Below are 21051 nucleotides of genomic sequence, written 5' to 3' on the forward strand. Positions count from 1 at the left end.
GACTTGGGCGCTAGCAAAAAGTTTGTGTTCGTTTGCGTTGAAATTTGGCCAACATTTTTGTTTTTGCAAATCCAATTCATCTGTCCAGGTTGCCATGGAAACCAGAAAAAAAACACGTAGAGGTTAAAGGTAAAGGACAACTGTAGTGGGGGAAATGTTTCTTTAAATCCTTCAAACCGGGGAATATGTATGTTTCTATAACATGTTTAACAGAGAACTATTCCTGCACATATTTATAATATTACATTAATGAATCAAGTCCTTTAGGTGCAACATGGGTGCAATGTTATCGCTATATAAATAAAAGATAATAATAATAATAATGTCTTTTTTTTTCCATTATGGGTGCAGTGGAAATTTATGTTGGTCCATAAAACCCTGGTGGGTTTTCCTCTATTGCAGTTTAGCCTGTTTTTTGCAAAATGTGCATAATAGGAGGTTCAATTCTAACACAACAAGACTTCGATGTTCTGTAATCACACCGTTTAGGTCCCCGCTGTGCGTAATCTGAAGACCAGATATTTATGGCACACAACATTTTTCATTTTTTTTTGTTAAATCACTATAATATTTAATGTACCGTATTGGCCCGATTATAGGCCACACTTTTTTCCTATAATGAGTGTTTAGCGCAGGGATTGGCAATTCCTATCACCCAAAGCCCACAACATGAATTTTCGGGTGTCGGGCAGGTGGTTTTTTTTCTGTTTTTTTTTAGCCCTGAGACTTGGATCCTACTCTCTGACGTCAACCGGCAGCCTCCACTAGACACCAGGGAGTCTGGAGCAAGGAGAAAAGCCTGGGGATACATTGGTAAGTCGAGGGGAGCAGAGTGGCATATCTATGGGGCAGATTCGCATATCTATAAGTAAGGTGCATTATGAATAAAGGGGGACCTTAAAATGGCTATTGGTTATCCATATTTCTGTTTGTATATAACATATGCTGACTAACTGCATAATACATACCAAAAATGTTAAAATACATGTATTCCTGTTCATTAGATAAACTACTGTTTAACTATTCCACTAATGTGTTTTTCTTTAAAATAGCACCAAACTTTAAGGGGGTGGCCTATAATCGGGCCAATATGGTGTGTATATATATATATTACAGTGAAGGAAAAAATTATTTGACCCCCCCTGCTGATTTTGTACGTTTGCCCGCTGACAAAGACATATAAGTCTATAATTTTAAAGGTAGGTTTATTTGAACAGTGAGAGACTGAATAACAAAAAAAATCCAGAATAACTCGTTTCAAATAATATAAATTGATTTGCATTTTACTCAATGAAATAAGTATTTGACCCCTTTGCAAAACATGACTTAGTACTTGGTGGCAAAACACTCGTTGGCAATCACAGAGGTCAGACATTTCTTGCTCAGAGCAGTTGTCTCAGACAACCCATTGGCCTGGGGAGACAAATGGCTTTGGTGCCAGGAGTTAAAAGTCCCTAAGAGCGACTCTACTGGTCGCCGGCAGGAGGCTCATCTGGCATCAACCAATGAAGTGACAAAGATAAAGTGCAATGTGCCACACAGTAAAAATAAATCAAATACCCATATTACACAGCTATCCTAGACACTCCTCTCAGTGTCCAAATAATACAAATCTCAAAGCAATAGATAGTGCAGGATCATATGGGGGAGGGGGGGTCAAATCATAGTGTAATACATAAGTACATAAAGTGAATATAAATAGTTAATAAGTGTAGGTGCAATAAAAGCTTCAAACACAGACTAGGGATCCTCTAGGTTCATAAGGTATTTAATCTCTGTATAAAAAGAAGTATACAAAATAGTGCAGCATATCAAGGCAAACACAGTGCCTGCTGGGGAAAAGCAACTTACAATAAATCAGCAAGTGTACACAGAAAAATCCAGCCAAACTGCATTAAAATATCATTAATCAATTGCTCCATTGCTTTGAGGTTTGTATCAGCTGCCTTTCATTGGTTGATGCCAGAGTAGCCTCCTGACGGACATTGGGTACGTACCCAACTTTTCCAGGTTCCTTCAGGGTTGGATAATTTATAGGGTTCCAAATATTTTAAGATTTTCTGATACGCATTCTAAATGAAGACAAAACACACAGTCGATGATTAAGAACACTAACTTCTGCTTAAGGATGCTACAAGCCTGGGCTCTAATAAACAGGCCAGTAAAAAGCATAGTTCATAGCCAAAAAATATAACTATAGGGAGGCAATGCTTTGGCCAGAACCCTTTTATCCAGAAAAGCCTCCTTTCTTCTAGTTTAGCAGCATTGAGGATTATTTTGGTATGGGATAGCTGAAGACCCAAAGTGTTTCAATAATTTTGATGGTCTTTGTGAAATCCTAGAGACTGGGTGATAGTGGCCATCTTCGATTGGTTTATATTCTTCTTTTTGATCCTATTCCACACTATCTGCCAAAGTTTACATGTAGGTAACGAGAGGCTCTTACAAAAATTGCCATTCCTTTGCGGTCAGAGCTGATGGAGGCCGTAGTTGGAGATGCGTTTGGGACCGCATTGGTGCTTGACTCACTTATGAATATTTTGGAGGGTGGTATTCCTAAAGCTTTACTGGCCACCTACAACGACAAACCATTAGATACCTTCACTGGCTACTAAAGGGGCAGCGGTGGCACAGTTAGGCTGTTTTAGGGTCAGAGGCCTACCACATCAATGTCTGGCTTAGTATATAGTAATAGGGGTTATGCTGCACTACCATCAATGTCTGGCTCGGTGTATAGTGGTAGGAATTACGCTGTTCAGTAAATTCTATTTATTTAAAGTAACCATTTAATTTTTTTCCAGATTTCTATTTTTTCCAGTTGATATACAGTTAAAAATATGTGAAATAAATATTCCTGCCAGCATTAATTTTGTGCGTGTGTGTGTGGGGGGGCACATACAGGATCTGCCCCGGGTGCCAAATCCTCTAGGTCCCTGCCCCCATATGCAACTGATTCCAGCTTTAACAAGCAGATTTCTAGCATATCTTAACACCAGGGCCTGGTTCAAATAATCTTTCTGAGCTTTTGGGGACAAGTTTTATGAGTATTTGTTCTAGAGATCGCAAAGACAGAACAATACAGTACAGGCATAATGCCTTAACTACTGTGGCATCTGATCTGCCCATAAAAACAGAGCCATATCTGTTTCAAAACAAGCCACACATCACATTAAAGGCCTGACAGACAGCGCTGTTTATACTTCAGTTATGAGTGACATGCCAAATGCAATAACACGGGATACAGATTCGTTTCCTGAAGGATTAAATGTATACATTTGACCTCCACATTTCCACATTCCAGACTGAAAACCTCAATTCTTTTCAGCTCCATATTCTTGCTTTTGTGAACAAAGGCTCAATATTTGAAGCTAAAGAGAAAGTATTAATGGCCTTTGCGTTTTTAGTAATCAGTACTGTGAAACATTTTATATATAGAATAATAAATAATATAATAAATATAAGTCTTTATGCCCACTAGTGTCAACAATAACAATTTTACCTTTGGATGTAAAATGCTCAAGGTGCTGCGCTACCTATTCTGCCAAAAACATTTGTTACAAAATTCATTTGGAACCTAATTATTTTGTTAAATGCCTAAAATGCTATAAAAATGATTGTTGTTGTTGTTGTTGCTGCTGCTAGGAACACTTGTCATGTGACACAAAAGCAGTTCATTTATTAATAGGTTGTTGCCAAAGAAAAAGTAAAGGCTTCTTAAAGGTGTGTTATTTTTTGGGCTGATTAAACAGAATGATTAATATTGTGTTAAAGCTGTGTTCTATAATATATATATATATATATATATATATATATATATACATATATACACACACACACACACTTGGTCTCCTGTTGGCTTATAACAGCCCTATTAACGTCTTCAAATAAACCCACAACAAAATTAAGAACAAAAAAATTTAATTTGTATTTTACTTCTTCACAAATCCGAGCTCACAGTATCAAAGCAGTATATTGTGTGGTGTATTTCGTAAAACACAAATGTTTACAACCAAGGGTTTCAAAGCACATTTTTTTTTAGAACAGATTTATGTTATTGCACATATTCTTTCCTCACGTACAAATTTAGTGTTCAATTCTTTAAATGTTACGACTGTGAAAAGAGGACTTATGGCACGTTGGGGATTCACTGGGTGGAGATGAATAGACCGTGTTTTCTGGTCTATTCTGTGGAGAACAAGGTTTCTCATTAAATCTGTCAATAAAGTTACATACAAATTTCAGGAAAATTGGCGTTATATTCTTAGTGCCAGAAAGGATATCACACAGCGAGAATTAAAAGCAGAATCACATAAAAGTTGGGTAGAAAGCTAAAAACACAAGAGACTTTTTCAATATATATATATATATATATATCTCTTACACCCTTCCTCATAATCGTGGTACAATCATATACAGATGGACCCCGACTTACGTAGATCCCGACTTTCCAGGGAGAAAAAATCTATGTTATTTATGGAGCAAACTGGTAATGTTAGGTACAGTATATAATAAATCATTTCTCAGAGTTTCATGAAGCTCGGCTTACGCATGGAGTTGCCAAGCAATTCATTTACGTAAATCGGGGACTTTCTGTATGTAACAATAGACATAATAGGGGTCATGTATAACAGATATTCTAGTGCAAAGTGCGTCTTGTGAAAAGCGGTGTTGCAGACTTCATGAGCCAGTATTTTATTAGTAGCAATAATAATAATGTGGCTTATCGCCAGCGTATGTAGACACAGTGATTGGTCTGTCCTTCTGTTGCAGATGGCCCACCTTGGCTTGCATGTGTCTTTCCAAATCTTGACTCAATCCCAGCTTGGCTTGTAATGTGAATCTGCCATCTCATTAGGTAGTAAACCAGTTAAGGCTTTTATAAGAATATCATGAGCAACAAGTGTGATGAGTGTTTCCAAAACCGGTAACTCTACAGAGGGAACTTAATGGCCTCACTTAAGGATGCTAAAGCTTTTGGCAAAGAAAAAGGGGAAATTCACAGCATAAATGCAACGATTGCTTCAAGCTTTAAACATACTAGATCTGCACAGATCTAAACTTTGTCTAAAATAAACGTTACAAATACAAAACACAAAAAAAAAAAAAAATCACAAGATTTGGGTAAAAAAACAAAAACTTTATTTTGACCAAAATAGTAATCTAGAATTTAAATTGAAACATGTAGGACCAATATGGCTCACAAGAACAGGCCCTACAGCTGACCAGGAATGCTTTATTGAATGACATCATTGTTTGAATTGGGTTAGTTATTTAAGTGAATGATGTCATATAATTAACTTTATATTGTTGGCATCTGTTCTCCAGCTTTCAACCTACCCAAGATTTATTATACCACTACTATATATATGTATTATTAATATGGTCTGATCCATAGGCATATGGAGTTTAAGCTTATTAAAAGAAATACGATTTAAAAAAACATCTGTAGTAAAATGATTGAGGAGAATACAGTTCTCAGCGGTAGGCACTGGCAAGACGAAACATATGAGTAAACGAGGGTTGGAAATGAACTGGCTGTTTGGAGGTAAAGCTACCCCGTACTCAGTCTAGAATCAGATTCCAGAGGCTGACTGGCAACAACCCTTACGGTAGATTGTGTTGGATCTATAGCAATGTTCTAGCATATTGTGTTACCCGGGGAGGACCTGGGTGTCCATATAGGACCTCAGGGTTCTTCTTCAATACTTAACATGCTGATGAAGATTGCGCCAACTTGTTTTGTACTTGCAATAAAGTACCTTAATTGTTCCTCCAGAACACTATTCATCAACCTGTAGATGTCCATTCCATCTTGGTAATAAATAACGCTTATGGCAACTTTCCACTTAGTGGAAACAATTTGTAGTACCGGTATGGCAGAGTTTTACTTAATCAGTACAGATTAAATATACAAGTGCGAACATACGATCATAGTATTTACAGGACGCAGAGGCAAACTTGCAGATGTGAGAAGAGGCCACGATGGTCGATGGCACAGATCAACAGTAGCACTAGAAATGATACACCACTAACACATTCCACCATAGACTTCCGGCTACAGGAGTCCAGCTATAACCACAGAGCTATCCTGTTCCCAGAATATATCATATGCTTAACCAATTCAGCACCAGATTTGCTCTACAGCATCTGACAATAACAGTAAGTTACCGCTAACAAATTGATTGCCTGTTTTTGATAAGAGGACCAGAACTCGACTCATACAAGCTGCAGAACCAGAGTCCATCACAAGGTTCAACCACTCTCACATCACTCTGTATACACCTTATTTTTATTATCACACCAATCACTCTATGTACATGAAATATGATATCTCTCTTAGGCTGACCTGATCTGTCGTCCTGATGATCTGACAGACTTGGGGTGTAGCCCACCTTAACTCCCCCCCAGTGATTCAGAATAATGGAAGTCGCACACACAAAAGGAGGTCTGACTTAAGGATGTGAACAGGAACATACAAAAGAGGAACACTACATTCAAAGCCTTCACTTCTACCCAATGGACATGACACAGTAGGTTTATTACCAGGCCACATTTCATTGAAACATCAGTGTTTAATTGGAAACAGGAACTAATCACTAGCATCTTCAGGAACTTAAATTAGTACATTCACTTATGCCTTCTATAAAAGTTAGCCTTTTTTACTTCATATTCACAACAAATAGATTTTATTTTGGGGTCAGGCGATTCAGTAAAAAGTAGAAATCTGGCGTGATTTCACTTTGGAGAAAATTGCTACGGTAATTTGTGGACCTTTATTTTTAAGCTGATGGGTGAGCTATACAGAATAAAGTGTTTGTGATACAAGCAAAGGGATTTAAAGGACCATTATTATCAGACTCAAACAGTGATTATTACGTGGATTGTGGTACGGCAACAAATATCTTTTTGCCACACAAACCATAAAGCAGGAAAGGCCGACCCTGACACGTTTCTCCATTCTCCCAGCATAGGGCATAGTTAAAGTAGTGATATTAATGGGCCGTACTGCTTAATTATTTAACATATCAGTGAAAAGGCATTCTTTGCTAGCAGCTAGTTTCAGAATGATCTTTAAAACCATCAGAGTGGGGCCAAGCATAAAAAAACCGAGGCACGTTAGCTAGGCAATTCTTAGGGAAAATCCCCCAAAAATAACATGATTGTCATCCCTCTGCAACTCAGCATTTAGTGACTAAATCCCATGGTTTAATTCCGTTACATACAATATACACAGTTTTTTGAGCAGCCGGATAACCAAACCATTATTACCCAAATAACAGTTAAAAACAACAAATATTCAGTTTTACTAGGTGTAACTTATTTACGGTTTTCATCACAGATTGTGTTTAGAGGTCAAATTTATGGCACTGCTGTAAAAGACCTCAGCAGAGACATTCTGCATCGGTATCACAATCCGCTCCAGACAGACAGAACTCTAAGAAAAGTTTAGGGGACATTTCAGTATTTCTAAAAGTCGAAGCAGCATTTAAATGCAGCATTTCTTTCGCAATCATAGGGTCCCTTTAATTCACCCACAAAGCAAGGTTAATGTTATATTCCTCAGAATTGTCTGTATGTAACCAAAATCCTACACCTGTCCTTAGCCCCAGATTACACTGTATGTTTGCACCACAAACTATTTTTTGTAGTGGTTCACTCCATATTTTCAAATTTCTATAAAAATCATTATACCACATTAAAACCGCCTCAGAGAACCCCATATTTCCAGTTTACAGACATTCCATAAGAGTTAGTGGTTCATGGTATTTCCCAAGAAACTGTCTGTGCTTAGACTTTTTAGAATTGAAAATTCAAACAAACAATGTCTTTTGCAAGCAGTGGCATGAAATCAAACGAAGGTATAGGAAACGTTTGAAAGTAAAAGTTGGCTTTTTTAAGGAACAAAATTGTCTTAAAGTGACTTTTGTTAGCTGTAGGATCAGAAATCTGGTAATATATAAAACGTTTGTTTCCACTCTGTTTACACGTCCAGAGCGTTTCAAACAAGTCTCTGTGTCCCACTCACACATCCAAGGTGCTTCTATCGTCTTTGACTTTTTCCGCAAGCAAAATTGAAGACAGAAGACGTGGTGGGAATACACATTGGAGGTCCATTCATGCGAGGTGTGGGTCATGTAAACAAAGTTGATCCCTTTATTAAATCTTTAAAATTATACCAAGCAGTCTGAAATTTCATGTCAGTTAAAGTAGACAGATAAGACTTTTCCCTTCTTCTATTTCTTCTTGCACTTTATCGCTGGATGTGGCAATTTCTGCCTGCGCCGAGAAGACCGCGCAGATGAAGGTGAGAACAGTACCTCCTATGGCGGTGTAGAAGCCCCATCCCAGAGAACACTCGCCAAGCTTGTAAGCAGATGCATAGAGTCCGCAGTATGCAACAACCTTCTGGGAACCCCATCCAGCAGGGTACAGAATTAAGCCAAGTATAAGAAAAAGACCTAAGAAGAAGAAGAAAATAAATAAATACACACGTTGACAAGTTACCACATAGTTCTTCTATCTTTTTAAAATATTATCCCCGATTACTGATATTGCACGGGAAACTCAGGTCCCCTTTATAAGAAAATTCTTATGTATGTGATCCATTTACAAATGCTAACATTATACTGCTACAATTGTATTCATACGAGATGTGAAGTTAAACATGATATATATAAAACATACAAACGACTTATCCTGTAACTTTCTGTGTGTATCCAGAGTTGTTTTAAATTTTAACCCAACTTTTATCTCTTTTCTGGTTTTGTTCCAGTATAGCTGACCTCCCCACCACCTTATTATTATTATACGTTATTTATAAAGCGCCGACAGATTCCGCAGCGCTGTACAAGATGAAAATTTTACAGATAACAAGTACAATACAGCAATTGACATACAGATACAAGAGGAATGAAGGGCCCTGTTCCCGCAGGAACTGCCTTATGTCTTTTAATTAATACACTGAGAATGGAATATAAAACACACACACCCCCCCCCATAAACTCAACAATCCCCAAATTGGTTACCACTGTCACTGCATATGTTTATAAGCAAATTTATTTAACCACTTAACATTAAAATATGCAAACTAATATTTTTTCACATCAAATATCTCTAATAAATACATACCATTGCTGATTTGCATAGAAAATTTGGAAACTTTAACCATTTCACCCATACCCTGGCCTCTCTGCACAATTGCGGTTCCCATTTTGCTGCTGGACAGACACCACCTCATAATCGGAGGGCAATTAAAGCAAGAAAAGCAAAGAAGGAGCTGATTGGGAGGACACAGATGAAGCCGGGCTTCACTATAGTGACCAGTTCAAGAATGTTGGGCAGGGATGACATTACCATGTGGATGGCCTTGGGTGCCGACAATGTGCGGCACAACAACATCTACTTGGCAGAGGGAACCAATAATCCCCACACGGCTGTTATCCCTCTAGCAGGGCTGCCACAGAAAAAAGGGATAGAATGACCATATTCTATATTCGGTAAAGCCCCAAAGAGAAGACCCAAAGACACCTGCTGGGACAGGCCCAATTCCCCCAATTATACCCCCACTCAAAAAGCCAGAGACCTGCAAGGGGCTTATGAAGCCGCTGAGGGAACGAGGGTCAGGCTGCACTTTAGTAAAGTAAACCCACATTTCACATTCACTTCAGTATGACATAATATGGAACATTTTTAGCTTTCGTCCTGTAAATAACAAATACACTTTATTACGCGCAGTAACGGCTGGCTTGTAAATGCATTGCTCCACCATTACCTCAGACACAGCTACACAATCGTTTACTTTTATTAAATCACTAAAGCTAAATAAATCGATTAAATTACATGAGCCATTTTTTGGAGTCACTTAAGTACTTATAGAGAGTCATTCAAACCTTTTTAAGGCTCTTTAAATGTACTCCATTTAGTAATAGGATTGCTTTGTACAGCATTAGTACAGTGTGTCCCCCCCGGCTTGTGCTGCGCCGGCAGCCCTCGATTCAGAGAGCCAATACGTTTCTTGGTAAAGATATCAGCAGGAGGGAAACGATATCTACTAGTCTATTTTCCCAACAAAGTGACCGGCAATTAAAATGTCACACTAGTCTAGTCAAAACGCAGCTGGTGAAATGGGATATGGTAAAAGATGACTGCAAACTGTGCAGGGGGTGAGAAAGTTGTGGTCAGACAGCGGGACAAGACACTGCTAGTGTTATAACAAACCCCCAAAGAATGCGTCTTGCAAACGCCTGTCACTCCTTACTGGTCTCCGCTCAAACTGGACCAGCTGTTTCAAAAGGAAATAAACAAAACATCACAGCCTACCCCAAAAACCACATCAACAAATTCAACCCCAGCGGAAAACGCAAAAGTGCAACAGAATAATCAGCTGTGTTATTGTGGATATTTGCATCGCCACAGCTCTCCCACGTTTACTTGCTGGCAAGAGTATTAAGGCACCATAATAATGCCATCATATGCTTTACTGTGGTGCAGGACTTCGCCCAGTAGGTGCACTTCAGTATCTCACCACTAGATGGCTTTAACACCACTAAATCCGGTGACACTAGAACCCTTCTGAGTGTCCCACATATCATTATGTCCCACTCACACACCCAATGTTCTTCCAGCTACTCTGACATTTTCCAAAAGAGAAAGTAAAGAGAGAAAACATGATATGGTGGGAATGTGCAAGTCCATTCAGGCAAGGTGTGGGTCATGTAAACAGTGGATCGCTTTATGAAGTCTTTAAAATTAGACAAAGCAGTCTGAAACTTGATTAACAGACATAGCCCATCACTCATTAGCATTTAGAAAGAATTCACAAACTGTAGGTGGGCAACAAATGGAATGACTATAAACACACATTTTATTGCGGTATTCCATAGTGTCTAATTTCTAATCAGTAAAGTCTATTAATGACAGAACTATTCATGTACACTACGGCGTATGAGATGAGAAACCCAGACACTCTGTTCATACCTAGACTTTTATTAGGCAGACTTCACTAGCATTGCCATAAAGAATCAGTAAGCTGTTTGAGCAGGGAAAGTCACCCAAAATATCATGACAACAACAAAACAAACTGTATTTTATGCTCGAGGAGCAATTATTGCTTTCTTGTGGAACTTTCCCTTTAGTTAAACACCTCCAGGGTGCTTTAATCAGAGGCTGGTACTAAAAGTTTGGATAGTAGGCCAGCAAAGTATGGAACAACAAACCCAAACCCAAACCATTGTGGTGGAGGCAATTTGAAGCTAGAGCCAACAGACTGCCAGCCGCTAAGAGCACACAGAACTATACAAACTCCAGTAATGGTATTTAAACATTAACGTAAACATTACGACTCTGAAGCATTGCATCGTTCAATATATTTAGGGCAATCTAGTCTAGGACTCCATTTGGAAGATATTCTGCTCCTGACGTGTTAATAGCTCACTTTCTTACGACTGTGGCTTGTTCTGCTTCGGGAATTATTCCTTCTTTTCTCATGGCTATGGTAATTTAAATCATATCTCTAAACTGTGAAGAATCAGCAATAGCTAAAGAATTACAAAAAGACAGTCACAGAGCACAAGCCATTCTCTCGCTAAAGGACCAGATGTTATTATCGCAACTTTCAATAATGAAGAGAATGACCTCAGACATGACCTTTGGAAAAATCTTAACAAATAGGAAGCTCCAGTTACTTCCTTATGTGTCATTTATGGGCTCGCCAACTGTCTGGGAAACAAAACAAGAACTTACTAGCTTCTTAACTCTTCACATTTAGATACGATGACCATATATTTGGAATCTAATCAAGGAAAATTTGGTGCAATACAGATGTCCCGAGCATCTTACCACACAGTTGACATTACACACTCTATAGCTTATTAAGCTGATCTCTTATACACTCATATCTTCCATCTTTATATCGTGAACTTTTTACAGGGATCACAAAAGCAAACTTTGCTTTATAGTTGGTGGCTGAATGTGGGCTGGTTATCTGGTCAAGCACCTTCACACTCCCAATGCATTTTCCAGAGTGGCTTTGTTAAAGAATGAATCCAACGGCAATGCCCTTCTGCCTACACTCATTGGGACAGTTAGAATGGAGATCTCCCTCGTAACCTTGGGATAGTGTTTTTTATAAAGTTTTTTTTTGCTTTAACATTGAATAATGTAATGTAAAGGCATATACCAAGACAGCTGCCCTCTCACACTGCGGTCTGACATTTCGCGCCACCGATAAAAATGCTTTCCTACTGAAACGACCTGCAGCCCGTGCCATGCATGGGGGTCTGAACAATGGACAGAGATGTGTTCAAAAAACCAAGGAGTGGAGAAGGGGGCAAACGCATCTCCTTGTGCATTTGGACAAGGTATGCCATTAGTATTTAAAAGGGACCACGCAGCTATCATATGCATTAGAAACATAGAAAGTGACGGCAGATAAGAACCAGTAGGCCCATCCAGTCTGCTCAACATTAATGTCCATATGATGGTTGGAGCGTCCTTTTAACAAAATAAAAAGGTTACGTATACCTAGGAGTAGCTGCATGCGCAGTATGCACTGAAATTAACTTGAGACTGATGGATTGCAAGCTTGGCGGGACAGTGTGATACAGAGTGATAAAATCAGGACTGTCCTGCGCAAAAAGTGAGGGAACATACCTGGGAGACTATGGGTGAAGAGTCACCTATCCAGGTCACTAAAGTGAAACTCCGGGTTGAGGAGGGAGCGGAGCGGCACATCTCACTCCATGCCCACTGCCCCCTTAAAAAATAGCCTATTTCCGTCCACCTCCTATCTACATCCCGCAAGGGTACCCAGAGAGTTCCCAGGTATGGTTGGGAGGCATGGAGATGCAACTATACTCCTCTGTATGTACTAAAACTGGAGATACATAGTTATGTGAATGGGGCATCTGGAACAGCAAACAGATAACTGAATTGATCCCCAATAATCCCTTCACATAAACGCTAGTAATGTAATCATGCAGGGAGAGGGGCTGGTGAGCTGGCAGCTTGTTAGATAACGGTCTTCTTCGTTAAACATGCGCAGAGAACAGATCCGCAAAACACAGCATTATCACTACAGACTCCAAACACAATCTTCTTTGGAGAACGGTATAAAATCTCACTCCACAAATAAAGACATTCTGCTCGCATTATAAAAATGTTTCAGCTGCGGTAACACAAGACATTAGGCTTGTGAAATCAGACTGCTTTCATGTGGTTTCTCCCGGCAGCAAGTTTTTCAAATCTTGCGTCATGTGGGGTAAGAGATTTAAAGGGAAATTAAATCTGAAGAAATAATTGGAGCTTTTTAAGATCTCTGAATGTTCTCTTCACCTCAGGACCAGCCCAATTCTTTCAAATAAAATTCTAAAAATGTAATTATGTCACTAGATAATAAAGGAATCACATCGACTTTCAATGTTTTCTGTCTTGCAGTATACACCAAATTACGAGTTAGTTGTAATTCAGTTTGGGGTCATCGCTTGAGGACTTGAGACATCATGAGAGGAGAACATATAGGTCTGATGGATGCTGAAGAGGGCATATCATCCACTAGCTGGAAAGACACTGAGGGCCTTCAACTGCAACCCTTGCCAAGTTGTTCCTAAAAGTATTCTGTCAATCCTGCTAATCTATCCTGTGGATAATCAACCCCGCGGAGAAGAAAAGTAAGTATGGTTTTCCAAATATTAAGTATAACGTAATGTCCCTCCATATTCAGCCATTATATTAACTGAAGATCCCCTTGGTCATGTCTAATGTATATATTTAAACAATTTAAGTAAATACAAAAGCTTTTGATGAAATACAAAAACTGGAGTTTAGAGCTGTAAGCATTTTTTAAATGAAAGATTCTTCTTTACCGTAGTGACACAGAATGGGAAGAATGTAACTACGCTAGTGATTCATGTGAATATTTGGAGAAAGAGTAAAGGTACACGCCGAGGCTTGCCACTGACGGGATCACCAGTTCTGTAATACCCAGAGGTCAGAAACATGACAGAGAGCTCTGCAGATGTAGAACCGATCTGTCACTGCAAACAGATCCGCCGTGCTCCTCTGATTCATTCCATGTTCCTACAGAATTCCCATAAAACAAAACAATACCAATAAGCACAAAGCGCCTCCTAGAAACGGCTTTATTATACCAGGAAATTATTACAGAAGCTAGAGGAGCTTCATCCTCATATATCACCTTTTGTTTAAAGTATATATATATATATATATATATATATATATATATATATATTTATTTATTTTTTTAATTTATTTATTTTTTTTTTTTAAGAATGATATTAAATCACATAGGTTAATACTTCAAATTATACCCAGTGACAAACCCCAAGATTCACTTTGTAGAGCGTGGTGAGACGGGTGTGACTTGGGTGCCGATAGCTGTTAAGTTCACCAAAAAGAGTAAAAATAAAAAATAGACTCCACAGGGACTGAATATGGGACCACATTCTCTGTAGTTGGCAAAGATGGATGTTGGCTATACTTCACGCCCATCCAAGAAAACAGGAAACAAAACTGATATCAAAACAAGAACGTAAGGAGGTCTCCAACTCTACCATAGGGAGAGCATTTTGTGATTAATTAATCTACCCTTACGAAAAATTACTGCAGTTTTTTCTGAAGTAATACTGCAGTTTTTTGGACATGAAAAAACTGCAATACTGCACTTTTACTGCAGTATTACTGCACATTTACTGCACTTTTACCGCAGTATTACTGCACTTTTTTTTTTATACTGCAAACCTACAGTTGTACTTCAAAGTACTGTAGTATTGCATTTGTACTTCCGTACAAAAATAACTGCAGTACAACTGCAGTACAGTGAAGTACAAATGCAGTAAAAGTGCAGTAAATGTGAAGTAATACTGCAGTAAAAGTGCAGTATTGCAGTTTTTTCATGTCCAAAAAACTGCAGTATTACTTCAGAAAAACTGCAGTATTTTTTTTGTAAGGGAACTACCAAAACGTGTTCAAATTACATATACGATTAAGTATATCTGCATTTTGTTTTACTTACGTATATTTGTTTCTAGGGGTCAGATTCACCCCTAGTCTCCACCATGCCAGTCTTTGTGGTGGGGTGATGGAGTAGCAGGAGCCACCTGATGAAGACCCTGTCAGTGTAATATGTCAAACTAGTGCATTTTAGGGGTCACGTTTCTTATGCTAGATCTTAACCCACTGGATTTCCAAGAAAAGCTTCTCACTATAGTTCTTATTTGGGTTCCTTCCTGCTCCATGGTTCAATTTTAAAATAATCTACAGATTCTATGTCAGGGATTACGCCCACTTAAAATGTGAAATTGTCCTTGATTGTCCCCTTTGTGTCTTGAGGCAGCAGATGTAAATGCCTTTGTGGCCCTCTTGCTATCTGTGATTGTTTTGATAGGGACAGGATGGGATAAGGAAAAGTAAACACTTGACTGACAAATGCTAATTAAGAAGCTCCAGACCACATACCTTTTCAGCTCCAAATGAATTGAAGAATGAAAACAACAGGCGCAGGTTATTGCCCCGCGTGACACCAACCTGGTTAGAAAGTGGGGACAGAGTTCAAAATTTGAAACATTTCTTCCCCAAGAAGCAAACTGGCATTTTATGTCAGAGACTCTACAGCTTCCATGGAGCACATAAATCCCACAAAGGTTCTGTGATCCACAACACCTGATATCACCTCCAAACGATCTCCCATATTTAGACTGGGAACCTCTGAGCTAAATGTCAGCCATCAACGTTTCACAGCCAACAGGATGACGATGTGATAATGGTGAGAATGTGCGGTTACAAGGAGGCACCAGAGAAACCTCGGAGGGCAGAGTATCTGTATGCACAGAAACTACCGGGAATGTCACTTTCCAGTATCTATTACTGGAATCCACAGCTGATAAACTGCAACTCTTATCACCCTCTGCAAATTTAAGGAGCACAGCTAGGTAAAACATTCACAGTTGCTGTTATTTGTCAACTTCTACAGATCCATAAATTGCTATTGCCCTGATTTACAGAGCAATAAAAAAAGCTAATGCTCTAGTGTTATCTTGGTCTGCTCTCAGACATTATCTTGGGAGTACCGTCCTAAACATACAGTAATAACCAGTTCGTCATTGCCCACAATACCAGTGTACATGGAGAAAGGGTTAAAGACAAATGATGGTACATAACCCATTCGTCCCATCATATTCCTTGGATGTCAGAATCTCCTAGGATGAGCAGATAGATTACTCCACAGCCTACTATAACCCTACATCCTAAACCACTCAAGCACCATGACAGCAATACATTTCATCGCGTGGATTAACGCACACTTAAAGGAAAGAGAAAGGAAAGACACGAAAGGGGAATATTCATCAAACCCCTTACAAACGAAGATCTACAGCAAAAGTTCAGCCTAGCTTTAGATGTTATTGTAAAGAATGTTCTTTTTCTGTCTCATTACCAACCAACCAAAAACATGTCCACATTTCTTCATCACCAGAAACCACTTGTGTTTCTTGATGAGGTTAGCAGAATGAAAAAATTGGTTTAGAGGCCCAATAGCTGCCTGTTAAGTGTCTTCCAGCAGTCAGATAATGTCAGATCCTGCTCATTTGAGGGGCTAATCTCATTAGACCTTGACATGTGGTGAGAGCGGACTAGGGAGCCCTTCACTGATATGGAATTACCATCGGCATGTGTTTGAAGCCTCAGAACCCTGGAATAGAACAGGGCTGTTATCTTTCAAACACGTCTTTCAGCAGCAAACCCACACCAAAACTAATTTCCTTTGCCTCCTCCATAACCAGTCCTGTGGCACCTGTCTCCAAATCAGACGACATGTGCTGTCCTTGCTGCTAGCCATCCGACATTAGGAACAAGCAACAGGAAAGTGACAGACTATCCAGCTGGGAACCACAAACTGGTATTTTTTTTTTAAAGTTAAGATATGTGATATATATAATTAGATTTTTTTTCCAGAAAAATCTGCATGGAGATTGTGTTACAGTATATAGGCTCTCCTAAAGGCATACCATGAAAAACCTTTTGCCTTTGCAGTTATTCATCATAAATATAATTGGTCTCCCAATCTTTACCCAGTCTCCAATTTTTTTTCACCTATTGTGAGTCCTAAGGGACAGATACTTTGCGTCTTACAGTCTTCTGCTGAGACTCTAAACCAAATTAATGGTATTGCAACCTTGCACCTGGAATAAGATATCGTGAACATATGCTTGAATACAGATATCTCAAGTCATAGCTGATATAAAAGTCTTTGGTTCTACAACTGCCAAGTCTATGCGCAGAACCTTCACAATTGTTTAAAGAGCCCATGTACTATGTTATTTTAACACCTTTCTAATGAACCTCATTAACTCAAAGGCTGGAGAACCTAGACTAGAACATAAAACGTCAATTGTTTTTTTTCTTTTTGCACTATATGGTGGTCCACTCCTTTGATGGCAAAACAGGTTAAGTACTGTCTATGTTGACAAGGAATGAGCTTAAATTGGAACCAACCATAAACAACAGCATTCCTGCCAAGGTCCACCACAAGCTATAGTTTTAATGACATACAAGTGCAAATACATAAGGTTTGGTGGTTGCTTCAGAGACACTTTGGGCACATGTGGACCACCTAGCAGTCTAATATGTGGTTTATATCTCTATGCCGGCAGCTAAATTACATAAAACTGTTAAGCAAAAATAATATATTATATCATATTAGGGTATAGGCCAACACCGATATATGAGGAGCAATAGATCCACGAGAAGACCGTTCCCCAGCTGCGGGGATATGTGCTGCCAAACAAGCCAGCTGTGAGATGATCTGAATAAATCTTGAAGTGGACTGACAGTACGGATGAGATTAGCAGCTGCAAATATTGGCATGTTCTCCTCCGATAGCAACTGTTACTATGTGATAAACGGGTGACCTTTACAAAAGAGTAAGTCGCGGAGTCGCTGCAGACAATGACTTTGGCACAGAGGTCTTGGGGAGGAGAAAACACACCTCGTTTAAACACTGTAAACAGGTGAAAAAATTGTTTCTTTGTGAAGAAAACACAACTGGCTGTATGTTGTGATAACCTGCCATGAAGTGGTTGATATTCAAGATAACCGTGGGGACACTCATTATGAATTAGGCATTTTAGGCTCTCATCAAACCACCTCCTACCATGTTAACACAGATAAAGGGTCAGGAGGGAGAGGTTGGCTGGGATACATCAGGTTCTAAGCAGAAAGCAGGACATGCAATGACAAGTAAAATGCTTACACAGCATATTGGCGATTGCATTTGTCCTACCTTGGTGACATTTGTTAAGATGGTTTTCTGATGCTATAAGCATACACTGGGTTTCCTATATGTCCGTATTCCATATTTAACTCTGTAAACATTTTATGAATTGTTCAACATACACAAGTGTAGAATGTAGCATTTGGGGAAGAGGTGGTTTCTTTCGCTGGCAGTCCCATCTGACTTCACTAGATGGATCCGCGGAAACTTTACCAAAAACTGTCCAACCTTACTGAGAAGCAGTGTTTATTACTGTGTGTAGATATGCATCAATGCTACATGGCATTCACTTACAGGCATTAGGGCACCTGATAATGGAAATGTTAAAACAAAGCCAAATTGTTGAATAAATAAGTAATGATGACACGGTGCCAGGCAGCCTATTACCCTTATATCCCTCAACAGATCATCAAAACAAATACTGGCAAGAGAGCGCAAGAACACCCTATTTATTTTAACCCCATTCAATGCCAGAGTAGTTATTAACAATTGAGGATTCCTAAACGCATATAAAGACCCCCAAAATTGGTCATTTGGTGGGGAAAATGTGGTTTTTTTTCCCTTTTTCATTAAATATCTAAAAATCCATCTAGAATTAAATGGTTAAGTTACTTTTAAGCAGAAATTTAAAATTAAATGCATTATTTGCATGTTTTCGAGTGCCTTTTTTCTAGCACACTTATGTACCTACCTGCAATTCCCTGTAGCAACCCACAGACATTGAATATGCTTTTCTTCATGACACTCTGTACGCACATGCTGAACACAGACACAAATGCCACAATACAGAGGATGGAGATGCCCACGGCTAGGAAGATTGCCGTCGCCTGCCAGAAGCCACTAGCGATCTCATTGAAATGTTCTGCGTAGGGGCCACACAGAGTGTCTCTCCGAGGGTCTTGCATCTGAGGCATTTTAATACAGCGTCCATAAATGCCCAGCGTCGGGCGATTTTCTTGGTGCCCACCTGTCCTGTTGTCCACTTCAGCATTTTTGGCTTTGCCAATTAACCAATCCTCGCTCATAAAGGCAATGAGCTCCCCGAAGGCAACTACAATGCTCAGAATGGTCCATAGCATCGAGCGACAGGTCACAATAACATGACACATGGTGAAGCCCACTGGATGCAGTCTGATGAGTTCAACCAGATGTATGGAGTTCGCAAAACTGCTTGTTTTCAGCCTTTTCTGAATGAAACTATTTTAAAAGGCGATCTAAAAATATTGTTAAAGAAGTAATAATGAATCTTGAGGTTCTGTAATCCAGACAGGGATCTGTATTCAGTAAAAATGCTTTCTCCCTGCAGGTCGTTGGCTGCAGTTTCTTCAGCTTTAGAACGGATTCTGAAACATGATGCTTACTGACTTGTAAGGGAGTTCCCAAGCACGGCCCACAAGGGTGACATCATAAGCCTGCAGGAGAAAGACAAGGAAAAGTAGGGTTAGCCGTGGTGTCACGTATTGTCACAATGTATCCAACGCTACAAGTGAAGCTTTCCAGACGGCAGGACAAACAAATGGGAAATATCCCTGATCTCACATTATGGCGGCAGCCTGAAAAGCCCAGGTTATACAGCAGCTTTTACAAGTCACGCTTTTCAAAGGCGATAGAATTCAGCTCTTCCGAGTCGTCTTGAAATTAAATGAATGACAAACTTTTTCCTTTGGTTTGTAACACCTCGGTGTGAGTATCCACAGCCAGGAACATTTTAGGCAAAGACGTTTCATTACTCACAAACCTTCCAAAATTCACCGGGATGTTGTAAGATAAAAAAAAATAAAATTTAAAATAATAGTTTTTTCCAAAAATGAGGGGAAAAACATAATATCTAACATTTTAAACACATTTGATATTTAGTAAGATATTTCTGTCTAGAAACTAGACCCACCAAGAATGTGTTTTAATCACTAAAAACTGAATAGAATTTATATTTTAAACCAACTGGTTACCACGGCTATGAAAGTACTGCGTTGGCAGCCGCATGGTTAAATTCTGACTTGTCAGGAAGGCCCTTAATAGAGAATCATTATTTGAAAAACAAGGTACTAAAGCATCCCTTAAGAACCATTAACTCCGTGTTTCATACAACAGCCTAATCAATAAATCCTGGACGGTGCGCATGCCGATGAGTGGCTTGAAAAGCACACAGTCTTTAAGAATTAGCCGCTAATGCTGGGAAATACTTTCCATGAACCGTGAAGCCTTCTTGCAAAACAAATATTCCAATATATTACCGGCAGCCTTTCACCTTTCTGTTTCAGGACACACGGTGCCTATTATTGCACGTCAGGGTGAAGTCTCAAGGATCAATGTGACGGCTCATACACAATCGACACGTCTACAGGACAAGAGAGGCAGAACCTTCAAGGTTAAGCAATGTCATCCACTTAATGTTAACGTCAGCATGTAGGGCAGCACATGGCAGGAGAAAAACAGCCAAGAGGGGAAGTAAAAGTGTATGAGAAACAAAAACTACCATCGTTCACATGATAAAGAGGTCCTTTCCCAACGGCATTATATATATATATATATATATATATATATATATATATATATATATATATATATATATATATATATATATATATATATATATATATATATACACACACACCCTCACTAGCAGAACCTGCGCACACAGAACACCCATGATAAACATATCATATGATAGACACATTGGACAGTTGCATGTTGCCACATTTCTCGCAAAAGTGCATTTTTAATACCACCACGTCCCAGAATAACTCTGAACTTTGATCAGGGTT

At 39.1% G+C, this 21051-nt stretch overlaps 1 protein-coding gene across 1 annotated transcript; it reads right to left on the reverse strand.

Annotated features, from left to right (window-relative positions):
- Positions 1-8202: 8202 nt before the first annotated feature.
- LOC149285483 (LHFPL tetraspan subfamily member 2 protein-like) lies at positions 8203-19395 on the reverse strand. Its single transcript, XM_089495304.1, has 2 exons — positions 18978-19395; positions 8203-8459 (listed from the first exon to the last, which is right to left on the reverse strand). Exons 1-2 carry the CDS (start codon positions 19393-19395, stop codon positions 8203-8205), a joined length of 675 nt encoding a protein of 224 aa, XP_089351430.1.
- Positions 19396-21051: the final 1656 nt, after the last annotated feature.

Source organism: Sceloporus occidentalis, unplaced genomic scaffold, assembly GCF_023333645.1.
Source record: "Sceloporus occidentalis isolate IW3139 unplaced genomic scaffold, rSceOcc1.0.p SCAF_78, whole genome shotgun sequence".
Taxonomy (NCBI): domain Eukaryota; kingdom Metazoa; phylum Chordata; class Lepidosauria; order Squamata; family Phrynosomatidae; genus Sceloporus; species Sceloporus occidentalis.

Coding starts and splice junctions, on each gene's coding strand:
- LOC149285483 (XM_089495304.1), bottom strand. CDS start 19,395: ATGTGTCATGTTATTGTGACCTGTCGCTCGATGCTATGGACCATTCTG. Junction 8,460..18,977: donor GTTGCTACAGGGAATTGCAG/GTAGGTACATAA, acceptor TCTTCTTCTTAG/GTCTTTTTCTTATACTTGGC.